The sequence below is a fragment of the Falco rusticolus genome, chromosome 5, assembly GCF_015220075.1.
Source record: "Falco rusticolus isolate bFalRus1 chromosome 5, bFalRus1.pri, whole genome shotgun sequence".
NCBI classification, from domain to species: Eukaryota; Metazoa; Chordata; class Aves; order Falconiformes; family Falconidae; genus Falco; species Falco rusticolus.
Window position 1 is genome coordinate 48,064,979 of NC_051191.1, and position 22,305 is coordinate 48,087,283.

General features: G+C 42.5%; 1 protein-coding gene across 1 annotated transcript in view; it reads right to left on the reverse strand.

Annotated features, from left to right (window-relative positions):
* PLEKHG7 (pleckstrin homology and RhoGEF domain containing G7) overlaps positions 1 to 22,305 on the reverse strand; it is a 36,008-nt gene that overhangs the window by 8,753 nt on the left and 4,950 nt on the right. The window contains exons 4-13 of the mRNA XM_037388382.1: positions 21,795 to 21,944; positions 19,707 to 19,802; positions 17,338 to 17,433; positions 15,944 to 16,057; positions 13,623 to 13,797; positions 11,558 to 11,669; positions 10,691 to 10,788; positions 7,319 to 7,398; positions 6,118 to 6,277; positions 2,144 to 2,241 (exon numbers count right to left, since the gene is read on the reverse strand). Of these exons, the coding sequence (XP_037244279.1) occupies positions 2,144 to 2,241; positions 6,118 to 6,277; positions 7,319 to 7,398; positions 10,691 to 10,788; positions 11,558 to 11,669; positions 13,623 to 13,797; positions 15,944 to 16,057; positions 17,338 to 17,433; positions 19,707 to 19,802; positions 21,795 to 21,944 (1,179 nt within the window). The remainder of the gene's footprint in view (positions 1 to 2,143; positions 2,242 to 6,117; positions 6,278 to 7,318; positions 7,399 to 10,690; positions 10,789 to 11,557; positions 11,670 to 13,622; positions 13,798 to 15,943; positions 16,058 to 17,337; positions 17,434 to 19,706; positions 19,803 to 21,794; positions 21,945 to 22,305) is intronic.

The following is a 22,305-nucleotide window of genomic DNA, read 5'->3' on the forward strand; positions in this document are numbered from 1 at the left end:
CTGAGTTGTCTCTGAATTGCTATGATTAGACATTACAAATTAGTTGGCAGCAATATGAGCTTAAGGTCTAGCTGTGCTTCTCCCACCCCAGGGTTTTTATTTTGCCTAGTCAGGAGCTGCTTTCCCTGCTGTAGCGCATGTAGACACTATGCTTTGGTGCAAAGAGTAGAAACCCATGAGAAGGGTTTCTGTTCTTCGTGCTATGCTAACATTCATCAACCTTGTAATTGACCCATCTGGTTGTTTCTTGTATGTATTTACAACCTGAATGAGTTAAAAATATTGCTTTGAAAAATAGAAAGCTGGAGAAAGAAATGGGATGACCTACAGGTCTAAGGAGTCAGCAAAGGACGTGGGAAGAGCCTGCATGTGTCAGGCAGAGCACAGAGCCTGGCTTTGGCACGGCGTGGTGGCTTTGGCACCGGGCAGTTGCTCTGGCCCCTCTGGAGCTGCTGGCGGAGGAGGGTCTGATGCACAGTGTGGTGATGGTGGTGGTGGTGAACAGGGGTTTGCCAGGCAGTAGTGGACATGTAGGAGTCAGGATTTAAACTGTGGAGCTTGTCAAGGCTCGGGGGAGGAGATGGGGGCACCGAGGGAAGAGAACAGAGGGCAGGGCAGTCTGTGGGTGGGATGAGCAGCAGCGGTGTATTTCAGGTCTGTGTTTTCACGTGTCTGCTGAGTATTGGGTTTCTGAGAGAGAGGTGAGAGTGGGGCAGGGGAATCACTGCATCTACGCTCAGCGCATTCCGTGCGCTGCCCGTGCGGCCGGCACAGCGCAGCATGGCGGTGGGAGGCAGGTGGGCAGGGTCAGCCTGGGCCTCGCCAGGGAGCACAGGGAGGCGCTTCACAAAAATCAGGAGATCTAAGGGGCAGCTTGCAACGTAACAGCCCTCTGTGTGGGACGAGTCGGTGGGAATATGACACGTATGACTTCATGCAGTTTACTTGTCTTCCTCTTGATGAAGCTTAGCTAGCTTGAGGCCCTGCTCTGATGGTCCTCACCGGTATCAATCCTACCCAGCTCAGCTTCCTTTCTGCCTTGCAGAATAACGTCAGCTAAACCCATGGGCTTGGCTTGGCTTGGAAAGTTTATTAAAAAAAATATATTGACCACGCTCAGTTTGGGTTTCTTGGGGGGCTGAAATAAGGTAGCTCATTTGACCAGTGCTGGCCTGTCTACCTTTCCCAGGGCTCGGAGAGCCCAAGGTCAACAAAATGTGGTAATGCCACCACATCCAAGTGGAAAGAACCTTTCACTGCAGGGTTTTCTCCTTTGATGAACTGGGCTTCGGAGACATTAGGAAGATGGGAGCCACGTGGTCTGAAGGCAGCTTTGAAAGAGAACAGTAATATTTCAGTAACAGGAGAAGGTAGTGACTTCTTGGGTAGACACCTATAGTAGATACCTATTCCAAGTGACTTGGAAATGGAAAGAATTCACTCATTGCTTTTCCCTGAGTAAGTCTATCTGCTGCAATTTACTTTTAAGAATTAGTATGAGTAGTAGTCAAATTTCTGTGTATTAGGTATTACAGAATGAAATTCAACTTACAGGAGAAAAAAAACACTTCTGTGAAGTGCCTACCACACTTTCAGATGTTATATACAGCGTTGTTACTAGAAATGTGATGTAGTGTGAAAATGAGGGGTACATTTATGTTACAGTGGAATTAATCATGCCATCTGTTCCATCTGAAATTGCAAGAAGTGTCATGCATAGACGAGCATGATACAGTTTTCTGATCTGAGTACTTCTGCATATGAGTTGTGGGTGGGGGGGCTGTTTTGATGTTGACTTCTCTGGAGGGGCTGACTGTCTTCGTTTCTGTGACACAGGAAATGGCATATTTTTTTTTTAGCAATCAGAAATTATAATGTTTTTCAACAAGAATATGACCTGCTATCAACCCTGATATAAAATTGGTACATGTTCAACGGCAAAAATTCCGTAACAAATGTGTGAGCCAGAGCACTGGAGTGTTATTTTGTTTTGGTTTGGTTTTGGTCAAATGTCACAACTGTAATAGATTCTTATCACAGCCACTTTTAGGCTGCGATCCTCCTTTAGAGAAAATGTAATTGTGTAATTACAGAAGAAAAAAAAGTGTTCTACTTACAGAAGAAAAAGAAGTATGCTACTTACCTTGGCAGTCTCTGTCTGAGCTTGCAGCAAGAAGACTGCTATGCACTGACGATACCTGTTTTCGTGCTGTATTAGGAAAGCATTTCGCAGGCTGAAGACTGCAGAAAAATATAAAGTGATATAAATTCCCTCATGCAGCTGTCAGTCCTATTTTATATCACATTTTCCGATTATGATTGAAGAAATTATATATGTAATCATCTTTTCTGATTCTTAACGTAGTAATGCACCCTATTAGTGCATTTTTTTATATATATAGTTAGTTAGTTTTTTGTTCTGTGGGAAGCTTTGTTATTTCAGAAAGTCAGTTCTGCTTGCATTTGTTTTATTTTTCATTACTTTACCATTGTGTAGCTAAGGTGCTTTTGAGTCTAGCTGAGGATCATTAAGAGAAGTTCCCATTCAAAGTGGACTAAATCGTAACTGAAGTTAGAGAAAAACAAATACAAAAAATTAAAGAGGAATGGCCCATTTTTATTTTATTTCAAACTGGTCCAAACGATGGCTGCCACGTAGGGAAGTGGCTGCACTCAGGGTGATGGTGTGTTTGGGTTCTCCCTGGGGAGCATGCATGAGCCAGTGCTGCAGCCTGGGGTGCCCTCCGGCAGCTGCCAGCAGCAATGTCTTGCAGGGCCAGGCATGCTGCCAGCAGCACCGGTTCCTGCCAGACCTCTGCAGGAGAAGTTAACGGGTGACAGCAGTATCTCCTGAGTCCTGCAGGTGACTGAGCATCATCTAGCAGGTCTCCTGGCAAAGGGACAAATCAGCACCAACGTCTCATGCCCGGAGTGAAAGGGTGCCTTAAGCCTGCTACAGAGCAAGCTTGGGGGAAGAGGAGGGGAGAGCATCTTCAGGTAGCCAAAATCTCACGGCAGCCAGCAGGCGTGCTTTGGGTAGGCTGGTAGTAGCATGGAGGGGGGCACAGCAACCTGTTACAATACACTGGGTTCACTTGACACTGGTTTTTTTAGCTGGAGTTGGTGTTGCTGTTAATAAAGCAATGGTGAAAAAGGTGTGGGATTGCCTCCCTGTGAGCAGTGGCCCCAAGCAGAGCCCTGCCTCCGAACCCACACAGCCCAAGGAGAGAGTAGATTTCAAGCTGCCAAGGCAAGGCAGCATTTTTTAGAGTCTGCTACAGTTGACATAACGTTTTGAACTTATCCAGTTCATACAGTTTGTTCTGAAGCTTTGTATTATGTAGAATACCTTGCTGCTGGGTAACGCTTCTTGTCCAAGCATTTCCAAGTGCTCTACAGTCAGACTTCAAAATGTTTCTGGAAGATAAAGTGTCCTATAATCCAAGTTTTATAGAAGAAGAAAGTGGAGCATGGACTGGTTAAATTACTGCAGCAAATCAGTTAGCAGCAGCAATTCGTAGTGGCAGAGGGGGTATGTTTCAGAACTCATGCCTTCCGTCTGTCTGTGGTCAATAGGAAATAGAACTTTACAGTTCTAAAACTGAATTTTCTGGGCAACGCTTGGCACCAGGCTCTCAGTGATGTTTTCTAAAAAAAAAATTTGTGGCTGTAAAATTGTCAGTCTTCGATATAGCATTGTACCAGTGGATCTGGCCCCTTCAAACTTAGTGTAAAGGATTATTAGTGGAGCAATAATAAGTAATTGCAAAGATCAAATCCAGAGCAGAATGTTAAAAGGAAAGAGATTTCCTAATTAGAAAGTACATTGCTGCTTACAATCTTCAGAGATGGGTTCCTACTATTTACGCTTACATGTAAAGTTATATCTCTTGTACCTGGTCCTGGCATTTGCAGGTAGTTCTGCTCTTAGGGTAGCTTCTCCATGTTATGAGCACACCATTATATCTCTTACCCCTTCACTGACACGTAGCAGGCTTTGGGCTAGAATTATCCTGCATAATGATCAGCCTCCTGCCAAAAGAGTATTTCTATATTGCAATATATATGTATTTCTAGTTCTTATATTGAGGTACATTTCAAAGTGAGATCAACCCTCAGCAAGATAATGGATACAAAGGTACTTGTTAGATCAAAAATCAGGGTTTCATTTTTTATTAACATGATGGATCATTACAAATCACATGCTGCCCTTTCTGAGAACATGCTAACTAATCTTTTACTGCCACCTGTAGTAAAAATCTCGAGACTCCAAATAAATTGCCAGCATTCCTCAAGGTCACATATTCCTGACAATAATTGTTTGGGTTTTTTTTTCCTGCAAAGGGACATTTCCTATTGAGACTGGAAATTTTGCTTGTCATTTTACACAAAATGGTGGAAACTGCAAGCTCCCTATAGTTATTTTTCTCACTATTTTTACTGTACCCCATTCCAAGGGTTCCTGTATTGGGATAGGGCTTCCAAGGTGTTACAAGACTACAGTAAGTAATGGAGACTGCTGTGGCTACAGCTGTTATAAAGCTGCTAGAAATATATTCAAGAGAAGTCAGGCAATGAGGTCCAGAGTGCAGGGAAAGGCCATAACCAGCATCCAGAGCCTGGGCTGGGATGCAGCAGGTAACTGTCTGTTTTGCTGGTTGCATCTGGATCACGGGCATAATAGGACCCTGGTTAGAAATCTCTGAATGTAGGAAATGGTGGCTTGGGAAAAAAAATCCCAAAATCTTATTCCCATTTCCATTGTGGATGTTTTTGCCCAGTCTTGTGTGTGCAAATCAGAAGGTGGCTGCACCACCCCCTCCAGCACCCAGAAGCTGTCAACCTTGCATCTAGTCTGGGCTTAGGCAGAAACATGGTGCTGCCCTCCCCTTCACCCGCAGGTGGGTGGCAGAGGCTGCGTTTCCTTCATTTCTGCTGGGTTGGTAGGGAGACTCGTGAGGCAGACAGACAGCACTTGGAGGATGTTTAAAACAACGTTATTCTTCTCTGTGCTCATCTCTTTACCTCATCTTTAGTCATTTGCCTTTTACTGCCTACCTGTATTTCCTATCAACATTGATGCTGAATGCTAATTACTCTAGGTGAATGTTTTTCAAAGTTTCCATAAATTTTATGGGCTCTAGATTTATTTTCCGTATCTATTGATTTCCTACAGAGCAGTCTAGCTCCCTGAGCGTTTTCTCCCAGTCTTTAGGAGCAGGATGGCTCGCAGGCCCTGGAGCCCACGGATTTGTATTTCTCTTATTTCTCTTTGGTACAGGAGACTTCTGGAACCTAGGCAGTGCTAGACTGAGGTGTGAGCGAGCCTGCATGAGTGGCTCAGACTGAGGGAAGACCTGGTTTTCCTGCCTGCTCCCTCACCCAAGCTCTGATCTGGTGACTCCAGGGATGTTGTTTTGGCAGGGTAAGGCTGGTCACCCTCTGTGTGAAGGTCAGTCCTCCCCGGCTCCTTACCTAAGGGTTAGGCAGTTATTGGATGCGGTTTCCCCTGGCAATGCATTTGGATGTCTGCAAGCAAGGAAGCATTGACATACGGTGGGTGATTTCCACCTTCTTGAAGAACTGGTGGGGAGGTGAGTAAGAGCAGCGGCTGGAGGTAAATCTCCTCTCCAGCCTCCTTGAGAATTGCTGCTGTGCATGTGCTAGGACGCTCAGGAGAGCGGGGCAGTGGGGTGTGGGGCAGTGGGACAACCGAAAAAAATTCTGCATAACTAGCATGGAATTGGAAATGCACTTGGGAAAGTGGCCAGGGGTTTGACAGGGTTTGTTAGGACACTTGGGGCAAGGAAATACTTGGCTTGTGAGAAAGAAGTCGTTGGAGTCTTGATGCCTTCTCTGGGTGAAAGGATAATATCTGACAGTGGCTAGTGTGTACTTGAAACACCCTTTTAGAGGCAGGGAGATGTGGGGTGTAATGTCTGAGTTAGTAGCTTGTGCCTCTCATGTGAAGTCAAACAGTGCTGAGGCACTGGTGTTTGCACTCCAGGCGTCTGGGGGTGGTTTGCTGGGCAAACAGCTTCTTATCCTTACACTGCCACATACACAGTGCATTGAGGTGGTATTTATGGAGACATTCAAATGCACGCAGGCACATACCTGTGATGTGGATGGGGTCAATGTTTTTCAGTATCAGTCTGTCTAGTGGGATAGGCTGGTCTAGGACTGTGCAAAATCCACCCTCTCTTATGAAGGACTGCAGCTCAGGAGTGAGGGAAGGACAGACAGGGATAAAGCTGGTTTCTGAGCCCCCATATTTCTGGGAATAGAAAATGAAGTTGGTTAGCTTGTTATCTGCCATCTGCTCATGAAGTGTAGGCACTGAACAGTCCTAAATTATGTGCTTTCTCTTATCAAACTTACTTAGTTTATTCACCTGAGGAACCTCAGAAAACCTCATCGGTACCTGGGGCTCTCCTGCAAGGTCACACCTTATACTGAAAAGCCACAGTAGAAACACAATACAAGTGCACAAGCGGAAAACAGACAGCCTGAGGTGTTCAAAAGTCTACCCCCCCCCCCCCCCCCTCTTATTTTAGTAGCAGGACTTTTTCTTCAGTCTTTGGATGTGTGTTTCCCCATCTCCCCTTTCCTACATGCAGAACACAGAATTGCTGGGGCTCCAGATGAGTTGCGGCCCTTCACAGAAGGTTCTTCAGCACATGTACGTGAGGCAACCCCCAAAGGGACTTGCCTGTGGGCACCAGGTCCCTTGAATTCCTGCTCCCTTCACCCCCCTGCATTGCTAAGGGATGGTGCTGCTGGTCTAGAACCTCTCACTGCATGCCTTCTCCATCTCCTACAAAGGTAGAACATCCACTTCTTTAAAAAAAAAAAAAACACCAAGAAGTCTTTAAATAAGACACAAACTTCTTGAGATTTAGCACAGGTCCACTTAGCCTTAACTTGCATCAGCTACATAAACTTAATTAGCTAGATACACACCTACACTGAAGCTTTAGGAATTTCAGGTCATCCAGTGCATTAGAAAACTTCTTATGTTCTTGGAACTTTTCTGAGCTTTAGGAATCCAGCACATCAGAACAACACCAGGAAAATATATGGTCTTACAATGTGAATTATACTGTTATAGTGTTCCTATAACACTGCTGAGCCTAGAAGCTGGGTTTTGAATCAGTGTTACGGTTTGCTATTAGCATAAGAAAGTATCACCCAACCTTCATGCCAATTTGTCATCTTGTATTTTTATCATTAGACCAGTCTTCCAAAGTACGATCAAAATATTTACCAACTAAAAAACATAACAACTGCAACCATGTATATCTCTATCCATTATTACCTTTTTGTTACGTTTAATTTTGGTAATTAATAGGAAATCATTGAACAAGAAGAGGTAGACATCAAGGAGTCTTGTGCTTTCTGAGGAGGAAAACAAAAAAAAAGTCAATTTTATGGTGTGATTATTTTAAGGAATTGCTACTTCTAAGATAAGGCACATCCATGAATTACTGTATCTTAGAAAATACTTTTAACAAAGCAGCATTGTTTCCAATGTAGTACACAACTACTCATCCCCTAGTCTGAACTCTCAAATGCAACACTTAAAAAATTGTGTCTCTCGTTGGCTACTAATACTTGTACCCTGTAGCAGCTATCTCATCACGAAAAAGCAACTAATTGCCTGCCAGGAAAAAGTGACCTGGATCACCTGGAGTACCTAAAAATACAATAATCAACATGCTATAAATTTGCAAATCCTAACTGGTGAACAGTGAACCTTCTGAAAATCGCAGAGATAAAGAAGTAGGGAAGTGCCAACTTTTCCTGGTGCCTTTAAATACTGGTATGCTGCCCTCTTCACAGACTTACAAAGTTAATGAAATATTAATTGGTAACATCACAAAAGCCTGTCAAAAGCTACACAAAACAGTGTTGGCTTATCTTTTCTTCCTAGCTTAGAGGTCATGGGGATGTGAGGAATATAACAACTGTAAGAATGCTTCAAAGTCTTTCAGGTTGATCTCCAAACCGTGTTGAGAACTCAGGTATTATTATAATAATAATAGGGAGAAATTTAACAAAAACAAGAATATTTTTTAAAGCAACTTCCTGCAGGAAACCTGGACTCTATTGGATTTGCAGAGTTTGGTTCTTTGACCTCTTTATGGCTCCTTCTATCCCTTCCCATTAATCTGTCTTTCATTCTCCTTTTTGGTCCCAACTTGCTTTCCTATTTAATTTCCAGAATCACCTCCTTTCTCTGATGCAGGCTTCATAATTTTTCCTCCAGCTACTCTGTACCAATAGGACATCTCTGGGCATGGAAAGTAGGTATGAAATGCCCAGCTACTTTTCATAGCAGATGGGATTGGTCAGAACTATTGTTTCCAGGCAATCTTGCAGGATCCTAAACACTTTCTTGGGTGTTTGGTTCTGAAAGGTTTGGTTTGAAAACTTGTGTTATTAATGTTGCACAAAACATCGGTAACTACTGAAAATTAAAATTCTGTCGATCTGCACAAAGAATAAAGAAACAACCATTGAGGACCTTCTTATGTGCCAGAAGACCACAAACAAGCAAGTTAATGTGTATTAGACATCTTATAAAGACTACCTTTCTATAAGTTTTTATGAAGTCAAAAACTTCATAGAGGGTTTTCCACAGCATCTCTTGTACAGCAGTAGGCTTTTGTGGGTGTTATAGAGGAAAGAATTATTTGTTGTAAATCCTGTCTACTGCTGTGGACAAACCTTTCTGTTTCTTTGATATATACCATGTTTACAGAGTCATTGAACAGTATCAATTGGAAGGAACCTCTGGAGGTCTCTGGTCCAACCAATCCATCACTCCAAGCAGGCCAAACTAGAGCAGGTTGTTCAGTCAAGTTTTGAATATATCCAAGAAAGGAGACTCTGCAGCCTCTTTGGTCCCCTGTACCAATATTTGACCACCCTAATTGTTAGCAAGTTTTTCCAAATGCCTAATGGGGGAATACCCTGTGCTGGAATTTGCATTGTTATGTCTCATCCTTTCTCTGTACAACTCCAAGATACCTTTAGCTCCATCTGCCTTAAACCAGCCATTAGACAGTTGAGGGCAACAGTAATTCCTTCCCCGAGTCTTCTCTTCCTACATCTGAACAAACCCTCTTCTTTCAGATGCTCATTCTCAATTACAGGTTTACAAAAAAAAAATGCAACTGTGGTCTTGGCGATCTCAGTTTCATTCAAACAAGAATCAACACCAAATCTGTGAGTCTGTTCACAGCAGTGACTTTAGGACATGCTTCTTTCTGTTGTGTAGGATTATATTTGATTTTTGATTCCCTTTTTGTCTCGAAAGATATTTCATTCAGACAAGTGGCCAAATGTCAGGCTCTCTTATATTGCAGATTGCAGGCATCCAGCTGTCTTGGTGGGTAAAGAGCTGTGCTCATACCTCCTTCTCCATTTTCTAATTATGTGTTGCAGAAAGAAGTATCAGGTGATGGCCACCATTACCTCCTGCATTGGTGGCTGATGTCTCATCAAGAGAGCAACCAGTGCAGAAGGAAGCACTAGCAGGAGAGGACTCAGTGGCTTTCCTTCTCCTCTGCCCGCCATCACCTAAACACCAACAGCAATCTTTTCTTCTGCTCTCTGTGTCCCTGATGTGCCTTCTCCTTTGCTACCATAATTCTTCTCATGTGGAAAGGAAAACAAAACCACCGAAAAACGGACCATATCCCTTTTGCTACTCCCTTTATAAAGTTATAATGGTGTTGGGAGACAGAAAGTGTTGCATGCTCATTGTCTTCACCTCTGCTCCTGAGGAGGTGGTGAAGGACATGTAAGACATGGGCTGTGCTCATTTCTGTCAAACCATTTTACAGCCCTGCAGCCACCGTGGCGTGTGGCTTCCAGCATCCTTTCAGATGGTGGCCTTCTCCAAACTGCCCAGGCTCTGCTTCCTGCTCATGCAAGGAGCAAATCCTCCTCTCCTGTACAGGTAGAGATTTTGCAGCAGCTCCCCAGCAAGCAACCTGTACCCTGCTACAAAATGATGCCTGTGTGCCTGGAGACGTGAGTCTCCACTCTGCCAGGGTGACAGACAGCTGGGAGCAGCGTTGTAAAAAGAAATCAACATGCTCACGTGGGCCGCTGTGCTATCTGTGGAGTTAATGGCATGTTGTGTGAGTGCGCTGTTCATAAAAGGGAAGCCACCTGGTAGGATAACACCTTCTTGTTCCAAGGTATCCATCAAAACAGCAGTCTTAGCAAACATGATGTATGAAATAAAAATAGGAAAAACCTCTGGACTTTTCAGTAATTTTCAATGAAACACATAGTGAATGTAGTGCCAGAGGGGTGAGGTGTGTTGATATTGGTTCCTGGGCACATGGGGCACCTTGTGTAGGAAAGTCTAAACTTACTGTTTTCCTATGGCCACCTTGAATGTGACAGTAAAATGCGCCCTTTGAGTGGCAGGCGTTGGCCAGCCATGCTGACTTCTTCAGCACCTGGCAGACTGAATACCCACATGTGACAATAAACAATCATTCATATTACTCATCCTTTTGGCTGTTTCTCAGGCTGCCTGACAAGCTGTACATTTGCTTTTTCTTTCCCGCACCTGCCTAAAGACTGCTGCAGAGGTTCATTCTGGACCTGCCATAACAAAATATGGTTTTGTTAATCTAACTCCTGATACCAGGACATTTAGGGACATTACCTGCTAATGTTAGCCTCCCTTCATGAAGGAGAAGTCTGTTCACTGAAGACAGAACGTTTTCACTGCTGTTTTCTCTTAAGCTTTGCTTCAAACACTTGACCCAAGAGAGAGAGAGAGAGAGAGAAAATGGGGAATCTTGTGTATCTGATGATGAACTGGGAGTTAAACAAACTGAGCATGTGTGCTCTTATCTCAGGCTAAATACATCACACAGCTAACAACAGCAGGGTTGTTTCTTTAGCAGTTCCCTTGCTTAAATGTGTTTACACTTTTGAAATGTTAGGTTGGGTTGGTTTTTTTTCAGAGTGAGTTTAATGGTTTTTGCAACCCTGCACATGAACAGGCATAATCTTTGAGGTGAGACCCACTTGGTGATGTTACCATAATGCTGCTTAAAGTCTGTCTGTTTGGGTAAGGGGGTAAGCACAGCAGAAAGGTGCACCTGTTCCTAGGTATGCTGTGTAGTTTTTTGTAATGCTATTTAAACAGAAATTTCTTTGGCTCAGCTAGAGGAGTGAAAGAGGGAAATAATTTTACTTCATATCCTTATAAAAAAGGTAGTAATACTTACATCTATCCCATTTAATTCTGCCCCCTAAAAGCAAACACTGGAGAGTCCTCCTGGATCACACAATCTTACTCTCTCGGATGTTAGCTGAGAGCAGCCCATCCAAGGCACTGTGCACAGCCTGCATGTTCAGCTACAGTGTTTGCAGTGCTTGGGCTGCAGCTGCTCCTCTTAGAGCAGAGCCATCCCCAGTAACTAGAATATAGACAACCAGCCAATTTGAGACCATGCTATAAAAATAGATAGGAAACTAAACCTTCCTCAAGGAAAAATGCCCTTTAAAAAACTGCTTACCTCTGGGACAAAAAAATCTCTTGTCACGATCCCAGATCAGAGGCCAAATTATGATCTCTTGCAGCTGCCTGAACTTCTGAAAGTTGTCCAACCACTTGACTTTACCTTCCAGATCCCCTGAAATATGTGAAACATCAGTTACTGCCAAGGCTGGCAAAAATCCTCTTTCTAGAAGATGCTGAATACTGATTTTATCTAGTGGAAGCCAAAGCGCCCCACATGTGAAGCTCCAGATGAAACCTTGGCCTCATTGTAAAAACTGCCTGAACTTTTCTTAGGTCAGCAGAGCCAGCATTTCAAACCATGCATTCAAACATGCTTAAGTTCACTGCTAAATGAAAAAGGTTGTATTTACTAATCTGACTGGGGAACAGGAGGCATCATATTAAACTCAGTTAAACTGTAATCTTTAAAAGTCCTTTAAAAAAAATCCTGCCTTTCTAAACTGTTTGGGGTAATGAGAGAAAAACAGTTTTCATTATATACAGCCTGATCAAAAGACTTCAAATTAATGAGAATTAATTTCAAGGGAAGTGGTGCCAGAAGTGACTGAAGTATTTAACTGGGAAGGGAGCACCTCAAATTGCGAAAAATGGGGACTAAGTCTTTGCCGATTCAGGGCCACTATAGGCAAAACTTTAACATGCAACTTTATTTCCAAGATTTGAGTGATATTGCAGATAATGGTTTCAGACACACGCACCCATCCCCCAGAAGAGGGGGGGGGGGAATGGCTGCAACTCTTCCTTCTGTCAGTGATTCACTGATCAAAAAATGAAGGCAGGTCTTTGTCAGGTGTCTGTGAATAAACACGGGTGACCCCTCTATCTTTGGTTTTCTTGGCCCAGAGGTATCTAAACTCTGGAAGGACTTATTTGTTTGCCAGTAATATTCCCCAGATATCCCGTGGTCTTTGGGGCCATACCTAAAACTGCTGTCCTCTCAGCAGAATTCTCCAGACTAGTGACAAAACCGTATTATTTTCCTACAGGAGCTGCTCTGTGCTGAAAGGTATGCTCCTTGTGTGGCCATTAGGCTAGACTCCTCATAAGGCTTGGCACGAAGAGAAAGAAGCAGAGTCCCTCTTTTAGGTAGTAATTCTGTCATTGGAGTATTTACCCAAGAAGAAGGAGCCCCAGATTTGTCTGTCTCTGCAAGACATTAACTCTTTTTCTGCCTCATCTCCCAAGAAGATGTTCAAGCCTTCAGCCTCCAGGATGGGGAAAGGGATGGCAGCAGAGAGTGAGCCACCACGCTGTGTGGGTCAAGGCCCTGGTGTGCTGCTGGTGAGGATGAAGCACTGCCTGGGACCTCTCCCTGCCAAGACTGGCAGGATAAGTGTTTTGCTGAGGCACTGTCTTGTCTTTGATTTCAGTGGCGGCTGCATGAGGCCTTTGGGGAATAAACTTATCTGCTGACGTACTATATTACCATAAGACACTTACAGAGATCCATTTATAGCTTCCTGAACAAGACTGAATTAATAAATTATTTAAAAATAATAAATTATTTACTTAAAACAAAATGCAGGAAAAAATCCTAAGAATAGTCCTGCACCAACCCCCCTTTTTCCCCCACAATAGCTAAAGAAAATCTGTAGCTGAGATAGCTCTTCAGTATGTTATATGGTAGGACCCTGTCATTTAGTGAAAGGTCATGGACGTAATATTCCCCTTGTGATTTTATCCTCTTAAGGATTAGTCCCAACAAATCCTCCCTAGACATAAATTCAAGTCAAAGATTTCTTTGTTTGAGTTCTTGATTTGTTCCAATTTGTGATCTGCTCTTAATTGTTTGCATGTCATGGCAGATGATTCTGAGCAAACACAAATGACTCACTGATTTGGGAGTCCTGTGACCTCGCTCAGAGAGACTTTGACAGCATAAGAGTGGCACCAATCATTTTCTACAGAATGAGGAAGGGCTCAGGATTGCTGAAAGACATGCATGTCCTCATTGCATCTCCGCAGGGAGACCTGACCAATTCACACTGAAAGAGACGTGCACAGAAAGGCCACATAACTTGCTAATTGTTAATTGCACACTTGACATTTAACCTTAGCAACTTACGTATTGACTTTTCCACCTTCTCTTTAAGTGACTGGATAAAGCCTTTCTCTGTTTCGTCAGTGCTCCTTCTCCAGATGTTGTTAAGGAGGAGGGGGTAGCGCATCAGTCGATGCAAAGGAGCAACCAGCAGCTCTGGCAGATGCAGCCTCTTGCACTGTTCATTTTGTTCACACCACTGCTAAAGACAAGGAAAACCTCAGCTTGCTCCCTGGCAGGGAGGTAGCAAACAGTTTTCTGCATCTTCAGCTGACTGTAACGAGGCAGGGACTGATCAAGGATGAACTTCTCATACAGTGACAGCAGGGGCAGCTAAAGGCTCTTGTGGTTGAACCTAGCAGGTAGCTAAACACCACACAGCCGCTTGCTCACTGCCCCCTCACCCAGTGGGATGGAGGAAAAGAATTACAAATAAAAAAGTAAAATTCATGGGCTGAGACAAAGACAGTTTAATACAAGAGAAACAGAAGGGATAATAATACTAATAATAGTAATAATATAATTAGAATACATAAACCAAACGATGCACAATGCAATTGCTTACTGCCTGATGCCTAGCCAGTTCCTGAGCAGCTGCCCCCAGCCAGCTTTCCCCCCAGTTTATACACCAAGTATGGCATCATATGGTATGGCTGGTTTGGATCAGCTGTCCTGGCTGTGTCTTCTCCCAGCCTCTTGTGCCCCCCAGCCTACTCACTGGTGGGGTGAAGTGGTGTAAGAAGCTGAAAAATCCTTGACTTAGTGTAAACACTGCTTAGCAGCAGCTAATACATCAGTGGATTATCAGGAATATTCTCATCCTAAACCCAAAACAGAACACTTATTCAGCTACGAGGAAGAAAATTAAGTCTCTAAGCCCAAATCAGGGCAGCTCTCTACAGGGGGAATTGCATTACTCCTCCAGATTAACTTTACTGCTTCCTATTTCAAGTACAGTGGCCATACTAGCAGATCAAGTAGTGCTCTTATTTATTGGCTATTTTAAATTAATCAGGAAAACCTGAGTAACATTTAAGGGCTGCTTTAGGGTCACCTACTTCTTCCCACTTGGGAACTTTTTCCTAGGCATGGGAGCAAGCAACGTTAACCCTGCCAGGCCCTAAAAGCTGAAGAGTTTGCTACAAAGAGATGTACTCCCAGTTTTAGGCTACCTTTGAGAAAACCCCACTTCTTCAGGATTCTCTTTTTTAAGCCTGTAATGTTGAAGATCAGTCTTAAGTATGTACAGGACATGTTGGTCTGCTAATAAGTCAGAAAGAGCACAGCCCTCTCCCTGGGAGCCCCACTTTCTGCACTGGCTGTAGCTGTTGCTTCAGACAGATGCATCGTTGAACCTACCCTAGTGCTGTAATTTCATGAAGACATCGCTGATAGCTCTTTCCAGCCTTAGAGGGAGGTAAATGCTCACTTACTGGTAGCGTTTAGATAACAAGCACTACCTTTTCTTTATGGTTAAGCAAAACCTGTTAGAAGAGCTAAACTGCTGCCTTGCAGAGGGGTTGCTTGCTGTCCTATCCAGGATGTTGCTTCCTTCCTTCAGGTATGTGGGTCAGCAAATACTGTGAGCTAGGAGAGCAGCCCGGTTTTCTTGCCAGGGCTCAGCCAAAACCCACCCTGCTGTCTCACTGCAGGCTCCTAAGACACATAAAGGCACTGACATGCTCCTGGATTTCTATTCCCCTTGTTTTGGCTTGTATCACATACACCTTTCCTTAAGCAGAAGGAAGCCATCATATGCTTCTCCAGCATTGAGGTTTTTGTGCCCTTGCTGATATGGCATAGCATAGAAGTTGGGGACTTTTTTGTACTTAGAGAATGTGAGTCCTTTCATCTGCTAAAGCATGTAATACCCTACATACCGTGTTCCCACCCAGCATCTAAACCAAGCTGATATGCAGGACACATCAAAGCAAAACACCTAAAAGAGATTTTATAGTGTAGCTTGATTTTTGTTTCTTCTTTTCTGTAACCATTTCATTTTTTTTTAGGGTGGAGGCCACCAAGTCAAGGGATTACATGTGAAAATATCTGAATGATAGAGGCTAGAAGTGAGACAACAGCAATATGTATTTCCTGCCTGCAAGAATGCAGCCTTTTGGCTTCCTCCTCCTGCCTGTTCTGTATTACAAGTATGGACTTTCATGTGCAGGGGAACATATACTCAGAAAGGTGACTTCATATTTATGATACCCTCTGCAGTTCAAAAAATCTGTGTAAAATGCTGTCTACGCAGGTTTGCTTCCAATGAACTTCCCTAGTCTGGTGTTAAAATCTTGGCATAAGGCTGTCTGAAGACACTACCACCACCACCACCATCACTTTACTTTCAGGTAGATGCCAAAATCTTCTCTCTGCCTCAGGTTTTCCAAGTAGAAGACAGCGGAGGTATAATTAAGGCAATAAATCTGGTGTGTCTGGCAGAGGTCACCCTGGAAAAACTGCAGAAAAGACTTGGAAACTTATCAAGAAAGAAAAATGTCATGACAAAGGTAGGAACAACAGTTTTAGTTTTGTAATGTGCATTTTACCTGAGATTTCCACGTACTTAGGAAAATAGGGGAAGAGGGAAAGGGGCAGTTAAAAAAGTAAAGGGCAAGTTAAAAAGTAGTAAAAGTGGTAAAGTAGTAAAAAAACTACAACAGTGCTCAAGTTATGCATGGGAACAGTTCTAACAGCTCTGCAGATGTGTGAGGCATTCTTAGACTTTGTTCTCATTAGAAATAGGAGACATGAAATTAATGTAGAAGCTGAAGATAAAACCCACTATATATGCAACAGCTTTACATGGCCTCATATAGAATGTCACTTTATATCCAAGTACATTAGACAGCTCTTAGAAATGTTGAATGCCATCCATGACAGAACTCAGTTTTGTCTGAGATTTTCTCTGTGTCACACAAATGTTATTGATTAGAATGCCTGAAGTCAGAGGTAATGGGGGTGAGAAGCCAAGCTCTAGGCTCCCTTTCCCTTTTTTAAAATCCTAACCCTGAGGTAGGGTCTGTTTTAGTATTTTCCCAGCAGTTTTCTAGTGGCCCCTACTACTAGGGAAAGTTCAGTTCCACGGATTGATTTTTCTATCCGTATTAATATTTCCAGCTTTTCAGTCCTTGGGAAGTTGTGCAGGAAACAGAGTCCCTGGAGACTGCTTTTTCAGCAGCTGCCTTGTTTACCACGCAGGCTGCCCGAAAGGGTTGCAGGGCAGCGCTTAGCAGCAGGACAATTGTGCTTGTGCCTCTCTCTTACTTGAGAGGCACAGGCCAAAGTATAAGAGGTATTTCAGTCCCCTTGAGCTCTTAATTAAGCATTTAAATACACTTGTGTGTCTGGTACACGGAGTAAAGGAAGGTTCTCTGTGATGGAGTGGAAGGAGGTAGGGAACATCCAGTGATGGGGCTGGGGTCTGGTCTCAGGGTAACATCTTCCATAGAGCCAGAATCTCACCTCTGCCAGTGGAAAAGTCTCAGGGTTTGAGCTACTCTTCCCCAGAAAAGAAAATTCTTTCCACACACAGAGTACCTTTCCACAACCACCTCAAACATGCCAATGAAATAAAAGAAATATCCCACTGGCAGGAGGTACTCGAGGCTGAGACCAAACTGCCTGTGGCAGATGGTGGGTCCTTGACTGACTTGATTGCTCTAAAGCACCTGCATGCTATGATAAATGGTCTGCTGCAAGGACCTGCTGATAGCGAGAATACTTCTAACCACATTACCTTTCTGAGTATGGACCTGAAATCCATAGGAGAGCCTGATGTGCTGACATGCTCCTTCACAGTTTCAAAAAAGGTTTTCAGAAAACTGAGACTTATCTAAGTAAGGGTGGAAAAAAAAATATTAGCATCAGTGATCTTCTGAAATTAAGTTTAAAACAACTTTATTTCCCATCCCTGGTCTCTTCAGAGGCTCCAAACCTAATGGGATGCCTATACTTATCTCCCCTACATTGCCAGAATTAGCTTCAGAATTATGCCTGGAGTGCTTTGATTAGTCGGAAGCTAAAGCAAATCTATACAAATACCCATTTAAATCATGATAATGCCATCTGACAAAAGCTTTGAAACAAGATTAGTTATTCCATTTAAACTTATTTTAGTATAGAAGCTGTATTTAACATGAAAAATCACGATGGATGAATGGTATCTACTGGAAAACACTGATTATGTATGACAGAGCTGTGAAAATTAAGGAATTCTTAATGGTCATTTGAAGAAGATACCATCTTTCATAATCTGAATTTATTTCATGTTACTGGAGATGAGGGAAATTTCTATAAAATACTATAAAAAGTCACGTATGCCCCATAAAATAGCTTTATATGTTTGCACTGGATTCAAGGGTGCCCAGATGTGTGTGAAAGCCTCCTCTTGAGCCCACACTTACCTTCTGAATACACTATTTCCACACAAATTTGTTGCCAGGCTCAGCTTTTGGCCAAATTTTAGGCCAGAAGGGAACATCACTCTCTGTGATACTGCTATGAACTGCTGTTGTAGCTACACACACTACTTTGGTGTATTTATGGGGGCAGAGCTGCTAATAGGATAATAATGCCTATTCTTTCTGTTGGGCAAGGGTGCATTTTACACCTTTTACAGTATGCGTTTTTTTAATGGATTCAGCCTGCTGTCAGGAAGAAAGACATGCTGTAAAATGTATGAAAAAAAAGGCATTACAGGTATTGACAGCCACTACTTTCCCCTAAGTTTGATCACTATTTTATATAGAAGTATGCATAATGGATGATTATTTACCATTCTCATTAATGAGGACAACAAAATTAGAAAACAAAACAGAAAACGTATTAAAGATAAATCTTGGAAGACATGCCCACACTCTAGCCAAGCTCAGAGCTTTAGTGATCACTAAATGGCACACAGCAGTGTACCCTACTCACTTCTTTGAACAAGACCAAAGCAATCAGCAACAACACATCAACTGAACTCTGGTAGCTGGCTGCATGCATGGTCTTAGCCCTCAGCCAGTGCAAGGTGAAACACATCAGCTAAAAATCTCTTTCTTTCTATCTCCAAACCTGCTCAGGTGGTCACTGGCAGCAGCTCACTTGGTGTGAGGTCAGCCCCTGAGCAGAGGTGACTTGTTCATGTATTTGAGCTCTGGCTAATTGCCCCTACTCTGAAGAGTTTTCCTGCTTTTCTTGTTTTGGCTAAAATGGGAAACGTTATCTGTTAAGGCAAGGGAATTACATTAAGGGAAAGAACTTGGAGCAAGTAACTGGTTTAGAGCATGTGGTGTGATTGTGATCAGTCATTCAACATATGCACCTGAAGAGCTCCTTCCAAAATTCACTTTGCTATGAAGGCTGAAGTGTCCTGTAAGACACCTCTCAAGCTAATAAAAATTACTGTTTTGCTTCTAAAATTATGTAAAAGCTGTTTTGGACTTATGGGTTCCTTTATTTTTGGGAGTTGAAAATGATCTCCCAGCAACTGGCCACCAACAACAAGCAGCAAAGAGCTGGAGCACTTCGCAGCCAAGCCTCGTGGTCTCTCTCCTGGAAGCTGGAGGGTGAATAGCACATGAACACAGAACATGCAGCCTGTGTGGGAGATATCCTTCCACCCACACCAAGGGAAACCTTAGCTGGAGAGGGGTGGTCACTGTTTTGTTTCAACTTGCTCTTCTGGAGTGGCATAATAGATAGCAAAGTCTTGGTGCACATCTGTTTGTGAAATGAAACTTGTTATTGTAGTTGTTTTGCTATTCTTACTGTTTTGTTGTAAGGATTGTGCAGAGTTTATCTCCATAAATTGTTTTAAAAGGATGCTGTTTATTAGAATTAGTCTCAGACTCATGCTTACTTTAGAAACAACTGCCAAATGAGCTCTCCTCCCTGTGCAAATGCCTGTTTATCTTTTGCTGGAGGCACATGAAAATAATTTGCACTGAGGAAATTTGACCCCCACTGATATACAAAATAGAAATAAAGGAAGGACCAATTATCTGAACTAAGTTCCAAATGTAAGCATTGAATCTGAACAGAGGCTTTATGAATGGTTTCTCCTCTCCTTTTAGTGAGTTAGTTGATTTCTGATCTCAGTAAGACTTTTATTTTTTTACTTACCTTGTTTAACTCCTCTAAGTTTGCAAAAAGTCTCCACAAATCCACATCTAAGAGAAATTCATTATTCTGGAGGTATTTTAGAGTGTTCATAAATTTCTTTAAAAACAAAGCAAAAAGCAAATCCATGTTATTTTCTATTTGTGACTGTCTTTTTTTCTCTGCCACGCCGCCCCCCCCCCCCAAAAAAAAAAAAAAAAAAGAAAAAAAAGAACAAGTTTGCACTATAATTGACATGAAATGGTCATTTGATTTGGGGAGGGCAGAAGACAATACTCTGAGAAACTTCTCCTGACCTGCCTGAAGGCTAAATATTGGGCTTTGTGTGAGGAGGAGGGATATGAGTGTTGTCTCTGGGGTGTCTTTGAGGTTGCTACAGAGGCAGCTATGCCTCTGCTGTGCCCTCTGGCAGAAGAGGGGCAGCTGAGCCCCCTGCAGATCTGTGTGAAGGAATTAATAACATCAGAGTCATAGTTACATATTTCTGTGACCTTTCTGAATGCTTTCCTTCCTACCCCATGCTGCTGTAAAAGTTGTTTAGAGTTACTGCGGAAAAAATATATTGTTGGAATAGTGTAATTAGAGGGGTCATGAAGTTTTTTTTTATCTCTTTGGATTATTTTACTAACTGTATGTGTATTTATTGGTTGTTTAAGTTTTTACATTATTTAAGCTCTGATGGTGATCTTGGAGCTGTGCTAAATCTGACGTAAATCTGAAACAGGCTTAAAAAATGTAGATGCAGAGTAGAATTTTTTGTATATGTGTGAAAAGCATTAATGGAAAACCCCATCACCCAGGTACCAAGACTGAAGAGCTAGTGATGGTGTTTGCTTAGTCTTGTGTAATTCTTTGGTTGCCACAGGCAGTTGGCCTGAGAGCTTAAAGGGGATTTATGGTGGTCTTAAAGTTCCCTGTGAAGATTCATTAAAATCAGTGGGATATTTCTGTACTGGCAAGCACTTAGATTAGCAGGTATCTGTAAAACTGGCTACCCAAATTCAATGGGTTCTTTCTTTGGCAGGAGAATTTGGGAAGCTGGCATGGATTGAATAGTTTATCATTTATGGGTCATGCAGGGCTGGCTAAGGCTTGTCTGTAAGTTCCTACATCAGACTCACTAAGGGGCCTGCATGTTTTCTGTTATCCATATCCTTCACAAGATTCACCTGTTTTTAGTCTTCTCAGGTCTCTGAACAAAGTGAATGAAAGGAAGGATACTTCCATCCTGCCTTGGACCAATAGCTGGTCCTGTCATCCCCTTTCCTCTCCCTTCCTGTTCTGCCCCACCAAGGAGGAATTCAGCCTGCTTCTCTATTTATTCCCCTTACTTTGCCATACTTCTTGCACTGCCTAGGCTAACTTTTCAGCAACATGGAAAATTTTTCACTATCTTTTTCCTTTGACTAATAAGAAAACAGAAATTGTCTGTGGAATAAGAGAAAAATTATAGGAAGATATATAAGGAATTTTCCATCCTTTTAAATGGGTACACTAACTTTTGATGTGTGATGGATGCAAACAGTGCATATATTCTTCTAACTTTGTAATATTCTTGTCCATATTTCAAAGCTCTTCAAATTCACCATTATGGAGGCAATTTGGAGTTTTTGGGAGAGGAGGTTTTTTTAGTTTGCTTGTTTTCTTGTAATACTAAAACCACAGGTCTGCTGAATTCAGAGGCTTTCACACTCTAATCAAGATAATCTAACCACAGCTCAATATGAAGTTAAATGAAGAGTATTGAGTTACAGACTAGCAGTAGAGAAATACCCAGTATAGTCAATTGGAGAATGGCTTCAGTTCAGTGTTAGTGAGAGGAACAGTGGAAAATCAGCTGAAACTACTGCAAGAATCTGCAATCAGATGGTATTTGCAGAAAGTGATGTCTAAAAGAGATTCCATCAAGAAGATAAAAAACAAAGGGAACTGTGGAAACAGAATGAGCAGGCGAGATGGAAGAAAAAACGACCCCTTCACTCATTCCCCTGTAGGCACCCAATGAGAGGTTATAGGTAGCTTAATGCCTGCCATCCTGACAGCAGGGCAAATACTGTTTCATTGTTTTTGAGAAATAAAATCTGAAGTTACCATCTTGAGAACCAGCAAATGATCCAGAAAGTAAGTGCATTCACTTGTGAAAAGTTCCCACACTGCTGCTTCTTTTTTCACTTCTATCCGGCTGTCGACATCTTCCTGCTCAGTCTTTTGTGCCTTTATAAATTCATGCCAGGATTTAGTCTATTGATCAAAGAAGAAAGAAAACGACCGGCGATTGCACTAACTGCTTCAGACCTTATGAAAAGAATCTATGGTCTATTTGCTCACGTAAAAGCCCAACTGCCAGTATTAGTGATTCTTCTTCTGAAAGCTTGAAGATTCTTTTAAAAAGACTTAAAAAGCTGACATTTTCCTCCAAAATATTTATAATATAAACACACTGAGTTTGAAAGTAACACAGTATGATAGTCTGTGTAGAATCCTGTATCAAAAAATAGCGGGCAGCTTGCAAATGCTAAAGAATTTAGTCTGTTGTGCTGCTGCCGCTAGAAAGCAGGGATGGATGATAGGTTCCTATTTTCTAGATGGTAAAATACCATCT